The following is a 14,009-nucleotide window of genomic DNA, read 5'->3' on the forward strand; positions in this document are numbered from 1 at the left end:
AGGCTCCTCTCAACCAGTTTATATGTCCCAGTCACATCACCCCCTCCTCTTTGATCTACCAGGTTCTGAAGACCATGTTCTATGTTAGTTAATACCACAGTTATCCTGAAATCTGACAATATTATTGCCAAAAAAAAAAATAATAATTCCCCTGTATTTATTTGATAGGTTCCTCTCAACCAGTTTATATGTCCCAGTCACATCACCCCCTTCTCTTTGATCTACCAGGTTCTGAAGACCATATTCTGTCAATCTGTCCTCATACTCAATATTCAAGAGTCTTAAGACAGTCTTAATTATTCACCCCTGCACTCTCTCCAGTGTTTCCTTACTACCATTATAGTCAAGTGACCAGATCTGTGAACAGAAATCCAAGTGAGACTTAATTAGCTCCTTATACAGTAGAACTTTCACATCCTTATCTGTACATCTCAGCATTCATCACATTACAGCAGCAGTTTTTTGGGTAACTGTTACAAATTTCACAATGTATCCCCTGAACTTCAGTTCCCTATCCACCAAGATCCCTTGCTGCCTCCATCTCCTGAAGCAAAGTTTCTTCGTTATGGTAATACTCATTCCATCTTCTCTGGCCAAAATGCATAACTGTATACTTTGAAACATTGAAATAATATCCTCATTCTTCAACCAAAAGCATTAATCTGTTTAAATCTTCTTGTAATAACAAACATCAGAACTTCCTGATATTGCTCTTCCTAATTTGGTATCAGCAAACACCTGATTTCACACCGTGAATTACATGATTGATATACAAGTTAAACAATGGTCCCAGAACAGAACCCTATGGCATCCCACTGATCACCTTCCTTTTTTAGGACACTGCACCTCCATACACAACTTACTGGCTCCTGATAGTCAACCAACCTTGTAACCAAGCTGCTAAATGACTCATCTCCATCCCTTTCAATTTCAACAGTAGCTAATCGTGTGGTACTTAATCAAATGCTTTAGCAAAATCCAAATAAATCTTTGGTCTAGAATCAATTTCAGAAGTTCTGCACAATTCTAAGAACAGGTTCACACTTCACGCATGCAAAACAGATGAAACTGTTTTGCGTGTGTGAAGTGTGAACTGCCATGGTAGGATAAATTCGATAAATTTATCGAAAATATATAATTTTCAATAAATTTATATCTGTTTTTGCCCATTTTTAATATTTTATTGAAAATATATAATTTTCAATAAATTTATATCTGTTTTTGCCCATTTTTACAGTGGGAAACAATATTGTAGTCGAAGGAGGGAAGTTTCGTCCTCCTCCTCCTCTTCCAAATTTTACACCTTTGAGTAATTCATATATACCAACCAAATATAGCATTCTCTTTCATTATTTTTTTCTAATACACAGTATCTTAAAACAAGCACATTGTCCCCCACTCTGCACAGATTTGGTTACAATTAATTGACAAATTTAAGTATTCAAAGTTATCCTGCATTTAATTGCATTAGATCAATTAAGATGAGCACTGATGTGCTGTACACTCTTAAAACTTGCATACATCGATAAAAATGCAATCATATGGTCATACTGATGTCAATTTTGCAGCACGGTTTGCATAAGCCACATAACAGCACATCCAGCACAACCTTAAATTGGGCATGCAATGCCATTGATGTTCATGAAGTTTTAGTAATGGGCTGAAGTTTTCATCAGAAAAAAAGTGTACTCTTTACCTAGATCTAGTATTAATGATAGGGCAGACTATTTCTTTTGGACTCATTTTTGAATAGCTTACTTTCCTTGCACACATCAGTCAGCTAAGAGAAAATTGAAGGGGGAAAAAAGCATTGAATAACTTTCGCAGTCTTCTATAGAATAGAGTTCGGATCAGTTCTGTAGAAGACTGCAAAAGTTATTCTTTTGCAGTCTTCTATATTATTGTGCATTTTTTTGTTCAAATTGATTGTGTTCTAAGTCTGTTTCTGCAAGGGAGAGTGATCAGCATTGGTTGGATCTTATCCACCATCAGGATATACAAACAGCTACTGGTGCATTTTACATGTCATCCATTCATATTCTTTATATCAAAGCAAATGAACCTGATTACTCATTTTGACAGAAGCAGTGATGTCATAACTATGGCTTAAAAATAGTCTACTTGATCATCCTACATGGGCTAGTATTTTTTCATACATTCAGTATGGTTCACTATTACTATAGTGTACATGTGAAAGATTTTTGCATACTGTAGGCATGAATACTGGTGCATTTTACATGTCATCCATTCATATTCTTTATATCAAAGCAAATGAACCTGATTACTCATTTTGACAGAAGCAGTGATGTCATAACTATGGCTTAAAAATAGTCTACTTGATCATCCTACATGGGCTAGTATTTTTTCATACATTCAGTATGGTTCACTATTACTATAGTGTACATGTGAAAGATTTTTGCATACTGTAGGCATGAATATGCACATCAATTGCATTGAACATGCCTTCTCCTTTTGGAGGTTTCCACTCCATCATGCAGCCTACTACTGTGCGAGCTGAGGACATCACTTTTCCTTCTTAAGTCTACCCACAGTTGTCTAATAAATCCAGAGCAGACTGTTCAGATTTTTTACATATCTATAGTATCTTGAAATTTGAGTCCTCTTTTCAACGAGCTACTGTGTTTCCTGACCACATTGTCTCCATTTCAGTTGTACTTAAATACAGTACCTATACTCCTGAACTGCATGCCATACATAAAAGAAAACTGCTACAAAAATTGTAGATTAATTTCTACGGTCTTACTGGGCTCATCTCATCATTTATGTGCAATCCACATCCCCTGTTCTGTATGTTCTGCAATTATTTTATCAAATGATAACTCTTCATTTTGATGTTCATTTGTACTAGATTCCTAGTCATATTAGAATCAAGTGAAATGAGAATGCACATCTGGTAAGCAAATAATACTTTCTTCATGTAGTGTTTGCAGTTTGGTATATGGTCTACACACATATAATAAATGCAAAGTTAATTTATCAGTGGCAGTCCTCTTGATAGAAAGCACTAACAAATAAATTTCACAAGAATAACCTTAAGAATAAGTTAAGTCTTGACAGGTCCATCTACATAGAAACATAAGAGCAAGTCTATCTTGCTAGGCTTTTCATGGGGCACAGTCATCTTACCCATTCTTATCTTCTGAAAGTAGACTTATGTGCAAACACTGTAACATACCTTACCATATGTCATCTTCTCTGGATTGCCGGCCCTTCACTTGAGCGAAGAATGGAATTTTTACTAATCTAGATTGAACCATATATGATCAGGCAAATCTCATCTCCATGTGAGGCACCTGATTTTGATGGAGGGAATCTCTTAGTAATGGTAGTGGCCCTATTTGTTCTTGCTCTTATTCTATACTTTTCCCTCTGTATTCTTCATTCTACCCCTCCATGTGAGGCACTTGTTTATGGTGGAGGGGACCTCCCAATGATAGTATTTGGCCTTTTCATTCTTCCTCTTTTTATTTGCTTTTCTTCATGTATTCTTTGCTCTACTTCTCCTGAATCTTCTTTGCTGTCCTATCTTCCAGATTATCATCACTATGCTCCAATGCTTGTTTGCCTTGCAGTGCAACCTGTGGACATCTGAAAATAAGGATCCTGGTAATCTTACTCTGCTTTGACAAGATGGGTAATCCTGAATGGCCCCAACCAGGATCATTCGGCTAGTGGGCTTGCCTGCAAGGGTCAAGGAGACTTACTACAACATTCTTCTTCCTTATGGTCCAGATATAGAGCCCAAGGCATGCTGTGATGCTTGTATAGCATCCAGGGTAACTGCATTCCACTCCCTAGCACAGGCATTGCTTGCCAGAGAGTGGGGCTCCATAGTGGGCAGGGAATTCAACTCCTGAGAATGAACTTGTTCATCCTCTTGTTTATGGGGGGGGGGACCCATCAACAAGCTCCAATCAGGTACAGAAATGATACAGTCATCAACAGAAAAGCAATGTGTGAAACAAAGAAAACATCAGAAGCTGCATCAAATATACCATTGTTCCTTATCATACACTCATCGGGTGAATGGCTAGTAGGAAATATGTCACCATCCTTTATCCAAAGGGGTTTGGAAAGGTTGACAAAATCTCCAAGAAACGTTTCTTTACGATTCTTGGAGAAAGAAACTGTGTTCATGAAATATCTTTATTTGAAGCAGCTATAGTAATGCAATCAGAAAAACTACCCATGCAACATTTACTGAGGGAATACCAATTAGTTACCCACCCCAAAAGAAATTTTCTAGAAGCATGATATCAGAGTGGAACCTCCTTGATGTCTGTGATGAAGAGATATGCTCTGAACTCAAAGACCAAAGAGTAACAACTATAAGAAGAATCCTGATACCAGAAACATCATCCTTACCTTCAACAAACCAAAACCACCAACATCGATCAAAGCAGGATATCACAACTGTACAATATGACTCTATAACCCAAACCCCTTATGAGGAATTAAATGTTAAAGTTGTCTCTATACTATATTTAGTGATACAATAATGCTACTTGTTTATCTTGCTTCTGCAGTATAGTGTCTGTTGAGGATAGAATGCTTTTTTTTTTCTCACTACACAAATATTTTTATTCTAGTCTTCAGAAAACACAGATGTAGTGAGTAAAAAATCATCTGCTTTTTTACTCACTACACCACCTGATTAAAAATGAATTGTATTGTGTTAAGAAGTAGATTACATCCATTTGTGATATGAGCTTCTGTCTTATCTATTATTGATAAGACAGAAGATCCACTTATAAAAAGGGAAAAAAAAGTTTTCTAGTGAACATAGGGTTCATGATAGAGTGGATAATTCCAAGATGATGATCAGAAATTATTTATATATATATTTTTATGTAAAAAGTGTATACTGATCATCAGTGAAGAAAAGAAAATCCTTAGAAAACCAAGCAAAATATAAATAAAACAGAAATAAATACACATAACAAGCACAAGAAATTGTACAAAATGATTTACTGCTTCATCAACCATGTCTTCCTGCCATGCCTAGAATGAATCACCTGATCACGATCATTAATTCACATCCAAGAAATGTGGATTCCAAGGAATCCACATTCCTTGGATTCCCTCCCTATAGTTATTTATATTGCATAAACAAATCTGTTTTCCTCTCCTCATATGACTATCATAAATGAAAAAACTTAATGAGAGGGAACAAGATTTGTTGGCCTAGAGTTTATAGGTTCACATGTAATTAGTTCCACCCACAACTAATAGGACATGCACATATAAATGAAAAAATTTTTTTGCCAGTAATGAAAGTATTTCTCTTCACACCTGTCCTTTCTTTCACTTATGTTTCCCATTCTTACATGGCTCGTTAATGATGGCTCACATATTTATAACTTTAGTAATTCAAAAATACCAACCAGGTATAGCATTCTCCGTAATTATCGTTTTCTAATATATTCTAAAACAAGCCCATTAGTTCACTCCCCCCCAATACACAAATTTGGTTACCATCAAAGATCCTGTCATCATATGTAGTATGTCAGCTGATACACAAACACAAAATTGTGGCTGGGCACGATGTGCTCCCTTTTCCCCACCAGAAGGTCAAGGTGGCAGTGAGAGAGAGAGAGAGCTCGAATCACTCTGCTAGAAACGTGCTAATGGAATTTTAAGGTCTTTTTATTGGATGATTCCATCATAAAGAAATTTATGAGAATGAGCTGATTGCCACTTATTTATAGTATAGTGTAATTTTTTATTGAATACACTAATCTCATCCTATGCAAAAAAAAAGATAGGCAATAAAGTTATCAGCAGGGGCAGCTCATGCACAGGAACTGCAGCACCCCCAATTTTTCTCGATATGTAAATATATTTATTAATTTATTTATATTTGCTTATAATATTTAATTTTATGATCAACAATCCTATACAATACTCTTATTTTGTATAAAAAATAATAAAAATACATCTTGTAGAACTTAGGAGGGCGAAGGATGCTAGCAGCGCTAGGTTTACCACAGTGTCATATTGCTGCGCACGCAAGCATATGCACGTCATAGTGAGATGCAAGCTATTAGCATAATGTGGCTGTCCGTCGTGCAGTTCCACTGTTGTTTATATGCAGTTTGCACCAGTAATAGAGTGTTCGTAGTGCTTATCGTGTTTGCTCCGTCTCTTGAAATATTTGGACATTACAATTAAAGACACAACATTTGTTATAGTTTTTATTTTAGAACATTATTGGGGTTATGATAATGGATTTTATTTTTAAGTAATTTTGAATTATATCAAACTGTATAATTTTATCGATAATAAACAATATTGTTTCATGTTTAATTTTTTTTAAATTTTTACCATCATTTTGATATTTTATCCAAGCACGTATACGCTATACATACAGTGTGTATGTATATTTCGAAAGTTGCAGTATCACCCCACTCCCCCACCCACACACACACAATTTCAAGCCACGAGCCGCCACTGGTTGCCAGTATTAAAATTTCCCACCATCTGGCGGGAAATTTTTTTTCCCACCAAAATATTTGTCTTTTGGTGGAAAAAGCTTTTCAGTCTTTGTTTCATTAATATTCCTAAGCTTATGAGTATTAAGCCAGTATTTGTGATGCAATATACATGTTACTACATGAATTATGCATGGTATTTATGCTAGGAATTAATAGCTTTGTTATATAATGATCAGATTTGAACTTTTTATAAGTGCACAATGTATATAGTTTACAGTATCTCACCTATTTAATAATTATATTTTTATTACTATTTTCCCCCCCTTAGATGCCTATAACATTAAATGGAGTTAAAGGAACAGGATATTTCCTATGCTATAAATTAAAGTCTGCTGATCTGATTCCTCATACCCTTTTAGTAACTTTTGCAAAGGTTTGTAGATTCATAAAAAAAATTAGCCATTTGTATTGTACTTTGAATTGTGCTTTCTTTAAATTCCATGCATACACATACAAAAAGTCAGTATGATTATATCCACACTAAATCTACAAACACCATCTCTTATTGGTATATATATAAATGAAATTATTCATGGATATAAGAGAAAAAGTGTTTATATTATTAAACTGAATGTATTTACATTTATTGTTTAATTCTGCGAAATTTTTTCCTTTCCCATTTTTCCCTTGCATGTTAGGCTCATTGTCATAGCAAAGTAACCTTGCTTCTTTGAAATTAATAAACCTTAATTAATTTTTTGTTTCTAGATGTTTACTTGGTTATAAAATTGCTGTAACAGAATTTTCATTTGTGACACTTTAATTTAGACTAAAAACCTCTATATTCATTTAAACTTAGTAAATTTCATTGCCAAAAAAACTCAAGCCTTCCTTATTACCTGCAAGAAAAATCCTACCTCATCCCCCTCTCATTTTTCATAAGGTTCCAGTTTCCTTTCAAGATCAACTTCTCTTGGGTTGCTTGTCACATCCAGTTTATCCTGGCACAATCTCACATTCCTCACATAATCTCCTTAACCTCTAAAAAGCTTGGTATTCTTTTCTGTTCTAAACTTTACTTCTCTTAACTTCAGACACTCAGATCTGCAGTATTGTTTCCACATTTGGGGTGGAGCACCTAAGACCTCTCTAAGAATTGCTGATGATATTCAGAAAAGGGCATTTCCCTTAATAGACAACCCTTCCCTCACAGACTCCCTTCAGTCATTTTATCATAGGTGCTCTGTTTCAGCTGCATGCCATTTCTACAAGTATTGGTGGGCATTTTTCTCCTCTGAATTGGCTGCTACCATTCCTCCACCTTGTAACCATAGAAGAACTAGAGCAGCCACTGGTCAACACCCATATGCTGTCCAGCTTCAAACACACTGAACTAACTTCTCATCAGCTTCCCTCATTCTGTTCTTTGAAACAATTTCCCCCATACTGTTTTACCCACTGAATACAACCTCCCATTCTTTAAAAAAAAAAAAAAATCTTTACATAATTTGTCTGTGGCAAAATTTTATTGTTAATTGAATTCTTAAAGTACAGTGAGTAAAATATGTAGATAAATATGTTGATATGTTTTTAGCCTATGCTGTCAGTATGGTATTCCATTGTAAAGAAAATTAAGCAGCACTCATGTAGGGTTTCATTTCATTAAAATTTTCAAAATTTTATTGTTAATTGAATTCTTAAAGTACAGTGAGTAAAATATGTAGATAAATATGTTGATATGTTTTTAGCCTATGCTGTCAGTATGGTATTCCATTGTAAAGAAAATTAAGCAGCACTCATGTAGGGTTTCATTATCGGTTGAAAAACTAGAAAGGCTTGTTAAGCCTAACCCCAGGTCACTGTAAAAAGTACAATTGGGAAATATTTCATTTAGCAGCAAGAAGAAGAAGAAACAGCAGAGTATACTTACCTCTTTACATCATAAATTAAAGATACCAAGAAATTTTATACTTGGTTTAATTCTTTATCCAAATATAAGCAAATAAAGTGTGCACCTGAAGTATTCAGGACTGTGGAAACTCATATAAGGAAGTTAAGACTTTCAATCTCTTTACATCATTGAAACTAAAATACTTGTTGACAATTTTCTGCAGATTGTATTAAATATGCATCAAGTGGAAGAGAAGTTTTGTCTTAGTTGTGTCACTGATGTACCTTATTCACCATTACTGAACTGCTTTTTACAGTACAGGCTGTGATGTCATTCACGCAGTTGCAATGATTGAAAATACATAGCATTCTATAATTAGAAAGAGCAACTAATGGGCACATCAGGTGGAGAATGCATTAGGAGAAGTTATATAAAAGGGAGAGTGATTAAGAATTCCCTTAAAAATGAATACAGCAAAGGAATATTGGTGTTTGCTATTATGGTGTGTTTTTCTGTGGATAATTAATGGAAGTGTGATTTGAACTTTCTATGATTGACATGGGTGTTTGCCATTATGGTGTGCTCCTGTGGATAAATTAATGGCAAATGTGATATGAACTTTCTATGATTGACATTTGAAAGGAAATCTATATATAATGTTATTTATGGACCTGACAGATGTCAAATAAAATCACAAGAATGTTCCAGAATAATTGTTCTTTTCATTCATTCTTTAAACATTTAATCAGTAATGCAAATAATCAAAGATACTTGGTTTCTGCTTGATTAGAGTCTAAATATAATTACAGTATGGTGCAGCTTTAGGTACGGGTATGGATTTTTATTGACCTCTGCGTGTGACTGCAAACAAGAACATTTGTACTCTATTTCTATTTCTCTTGGAAAACCTTTACTAAATCAGTATATAAGGGTAAGGTTTTGTAGTTATTTTGATTGCCAGACACAAACACTGGAAAGCATGTGCACACTTGTATATATATGTGTGTGAGAGAGAGAGACAAGATTTGTAGATTGAATATGTTAATTTATATCTCCACATATATTTACAAGAAAGCCTTGACCCAAGAAATTTCAGATATGAGTTGTGCGTGAGTGAGAAAAAGAACTTTATTATTCTATATAGTTCTTTCAGTTTTCTTTATACTGAATTGTCATATATTCACACAAACACCTCAATAATAAATACCAAAAGACATATTTTGGTCTGATTCATTTAAATGTCTGAAATGTTTCACTATACCTAGTGAAACACTAAATACATAAGCCAGGAGATACCCTATTAAAAATAGAGAAATTGATTTTCTAATAGAGAAAAGGAGTAATTAACGTTTTTCTGCAATTTGTGGCAAAATTAATAAACTAAATTTTTAAAAAAATAGCTTTTAGCCATGATATTTAATCAGATAACACATATTTTCTTTCATTTAAGAATAAAATATTCTGGTTTCTTTCATATTAAAATTTCTTTAACAAATTTTTCAAAAAATATTTTATTTCATAGTTTTTCACTTTACATTATTAAGCATTAAATTTAATTGTAAAGTCTATTTATAATGAAAATTTTATCAAAAGAATTCTCTTAAAAACATTTTGCATCCCTCTGCTGTTTTTTCCTCAGAAAATGTCCGACTAAAAGCAAGACACAGTACTCTCTCTCTTTCTCCTGCCCTCCCCTCACCTTCTTTAATCTTAATTCTGTCAACATTGCCAGTCTGGTTGGCCATGTGATAAGCAAAGCCACTCTCTGACTAACAGACGTCAGTTTGAATCCCTAGGATGTTTGTCATTGTTTTTAGGTGGGCAATGAATTGCATTGCTCATTGTGAGACCATTGTCCTGCTTATTGGAAACCTGACTGAAATGCCTTAAAATTTTTCCATTCGATCTCCAAGACAGAGTTTCCAGATGATGTAAAAAAATAAATTTAAAAAATACAAAACAAAATCATATAAAATTAATAAAAAGTAGAGAAAAAAAATCATTAGCACTATCCAAAGTACTAATATGCTCTAGATTCAAACTTTCATGGGTGGGAGTCATAAAAGAAAAGTGTGGATTTTTTGTTTTGAAAAGTGGAATAAATATTCTTCAGTTTTACTTTGTGAAATCCCATGAAAGTTTTGGAAACCTATACTATGTTAGTTGTGTTGAGCCAGGATATATAAGTTGGGAAAATTTGCTCTAGACAACACAGCATCATATTCTTTAAATAATTTCTTATTCAAGAAATTATATCCTTGTTTAATCCTTTATTCAAACATAAGCAAATTGAAATTAACTTACACTTGGGTACTTCACATGCAAACTTTGTTTTTGGATGAAGGAATAAACAATAATATACTTTCTGGGCAAGTTTAAGATAAATTATAACCAAGTGAGTAAACTTTCACAACTATCTCTAATCCAGAGTATTCTGATAATAAGGTGATGTGCCTTTTCACTACTTTTATGAGAAATCATCTGGATATGGTTCGCACTGATGACATTTTAATGTTTATCTTTGGGCTTGATTTTGGGGAGTAGAATGTTTCTGTAAAATCCATCATGATATGTTATTATGTAACTTATTGTGTTTGTTTTTACGTTTTTCTAGAAGATTGCACTTAAAGTATGTCAGTTTTGTCTGTAATAGTCTTGTATTTTAATAATTTAACCATCAGTCTTTGTTAAAATAATGTGGGGCATGACTTCATTATGTAACGCTGTTAGCTCATGTCCATATATGGCAATTTCAAAAAATGTGCAAAGTATGTTGTCATCATGATCGGATGTCAATATGTGATGATACATGGAAGTTTTCAATTGATGTGTGCATGCGTGCAGCGGAAGTATGGGCCTTTATAAGGTGAAATGTTAAGAAGGACTTGGTCTTGTTTTTCTCAATCTTCTCTTACCTAGGTCTGCCACCACATGAGGTCTGTTGTTGGTACTCAAAAGAGAAGTGTCACAAGTCTTAGTTTTCCACCTCTTCTCTTGCCTGGGTCCTCTACCACATGAGATCCAATGTCGATAATCGAGAGAGAAGTGTCGTAAATCTCAGGTTTCTAAATCTCTTGCCTGGGTGCCTCGCCAAGGTCTGTTGTTGGTAATCAAAGGAGGAGTGTCACAAGTCTTAGGATTCTTAATCTTCGCTTGCTTGGGTCCACTGCCATGTTAAAAGTCCTAAAGGGAATAGAATGCCCAGAATATAGGGAATAGTAATGGCATTACTGCAATTTTTATGTTGAGATGGATAATTTGTCGATTTATTTGGCATTGTAACCATCAGACAAGGAAGGTTTGGCGAATAAAGGTTCTGCTGTAAGGGAAGCTTAGGTGGAACAGGTTGGAGGCTATGTTGACAAGATGAACACAAAAAATACATCCACTGACAATTAATGGTCAGTCAGATCTAGCACACCTTTTCTTATGGATACCTTGTACAGAATCAGGTGGAAGAAAGCTATCATGCTCCACCACAGTAAATACAAACTTGAAAGACTCTTTTTAGAATCAGCAGCAGATTTAAAAAGCTAGCTTAATCTTAATAAATAGTTCGTATTAAACTTCCTAAGATTTGTTAAATTTGGATTCTTAGGCCTCATATCCAGCATTTAAGGCTAGCCAATAGCACCCATAGAGGCTGCCCCTTCATGAGACTTTCATTTCTTCCACTTATTGTTATTTGTGTGTTGTTACAATTTTAACATTATATTTCTGAAGACATCTCTCTGACAGAAATAAAATATTGAAACAATTCAACCTGTTGTTGAATTATTTTTGTTTGTGCTGTAAATATTCCATTAAATTGTATTATGAGTGTAAACCAGCACCTAAGCCTAAATACTCATTTTGTCTTTCAAAATAATTACTTCAGATATCCAGAATATCTTATCTTTCTATTTTTATCTCCAGTTTTATGGCACTTTTATCATTCTTATACCTTGTACAGTACTCTTTCTTTCATTTCTAAGTTTTTCAATAGCTTGCTGAACATCTTTTCTTTAATTACTTTTACACATAGCTTTCTTTCAATTTTCTGAGGGAATCTTCTGACTTACTTCCTCGATTCTTTTGTTATGCTTTTCTCTTTTTCTGACTTTCTCCTTGAGTTTACCATGAAGTTAGAATTTTTTCTCCTTGCATACAATTTCGCTGCATGTGCCTTTCTGTCAGAATCAGTCATTGTTTTCTCGAGTCTATGGTTTATCTCTGGAAGCTGCTTGAATTTTTTTTTTTTTTTTTTTTTTTTAATTTATGTAAAAAAGTTCTAAACAGAATTGAAGTTGAAGTTATGATTTATGTTTGAGCATACTTTGAAATAACAGTGAATTTGAGAATATGTATGCTTTTTAGTTGTCAAGATAGTATTTAAATCATTGAAAAATTTTTTAATGATTTTTATTAATTTATATATTATTTTTTATGATAAAATAATACCATTTTATATGATAAATTGGTATTTATCATATAAATACCTATGGTATTTAATGGTATCTCTCAACAAGAGATATTTCTGGTTGAGAGATACCATCTCTAGTAAGTCTTACTTCCTGAAAGTTTGTTAATGATAATAATAAAATATCCACTTTTTTAAAGTATATAGGATAATTTTTTCACTAGATTAGTCTATTTATAGGCAACAGACATTATATTCTCTCTCTCTCTCTCCCCATCCAGAGTATGAACCATCCAACAAATGAAGTAAAGCAAACAGTTGCACTGACTGTTAGTTATTTAGCCCGAAGGATAGAAAGGCCACTACCATCTGTAGTTATGAAAACTCTTGTTCCCCATTTGGTTAATGGTACAAAAGAGAAGAATACAGTAGTGAAAGCTAACAGTGAATATGCTTTGGTAGCTATCCTTGAACTCAGAAATGGAGAAACAACAGCCCAAGTGAGTATATGTTTTGACATTTTGGTTCATATTTTTTAATAATTAATATATTATCAAAATAGCATATTGTGTTGTATTTTAAAAACATCATCAGGTTGTGAATTTTTTGAGAATAGTACAGTGCTGTGAAAATGTGTATGTATTGCGAGATATTGAGGATATCTATGTGGAGAAGTTGAATAAGAGAAGTGAGTGAGTAAGTAAGTATGGGTATGCAAAAGTGTGATATGCTCTTGTACTATGAAGCCTCTTCGAACATGCACTATAGGACAGAAGGGGGGAAAAGAAACCATAAATATTGGTATGGAAGCAAGCAAGACTGGTGGTAAGATAGCATGTGAAATTAAGATAAAAGTTCAAGACTGATGGCAGGAAATACTGTGACTGATGGTAAAATATTGTGTGAGATTGACATTGAGAAAGAGGGTACAACTGATGATAAGATACTATGTGAGACTGATGGTAAGATAGTGAGCAGGAATGGTGGCAAAAAAGATAATTTGGGATATGAAAGTGAAATTGGTGAAGTCATATGAGGCAAGAGATGAAGTGAATGTGGAATGAAATGAGGTGAATTGTGATATTCATGGATGAATGATTTGAAAGATGGCCATGTGAATGAGGTACTGAATGATTTGAGAGTGGACTGTAAGGTAATTCAGTTATTAGATGTGTGGTTAATGAGAAGGTGCACAAGGTATGTTTTCCTGGAAGTAGAATAAGCAAAGAGATTGAGTTGATTGATTTGAGGAATAAATGAGCAA

The 14,009-nt window shown here is 33.9% G+C and overlaps 1 protein-coding gene across 1 annotated transcript in view; it reads left to right on the forward strand.

Annotated features, from left to right (window-relative positions):
• The window catches only part of l(3)80Fj (lethal (3) 80Fj), a 770,029-nt gene that overhangs the window by 737,870 nt on the left and 18,150 nt on the right, over positions 1–14,009 (forward strand). The window contains exons 52-53 of the mRNA XM_090405954.1: positions 6,784–6,888; positions 13,027–13,245. Coding sequence (XP_090262080.1) covers positions 6,784–6,888; positions 13,027–13,245 — 324 coding nt within the window. The remainder of the gene's footprint in view (positions 1–6,783; positions 6,889–13,026; positions 13,246–14,009) is intronic.

Source organism: Typopeltis vanoorti, chromosome 16 (genome assembly GCF_054136105.1).
Source record: "Typopeltis vanoorti isolate ZY-2024b chromosome 16, IOZ_Tvanoo_1.0, whole genome shotgun sequence".
Classification (NCBI taxonomy): Eukaryota; Metazoa; Arthropoda; class Arachnida; order Uropygi; family Thelyphonidae; genus Typopeltis; species Typopeltis vanoorti.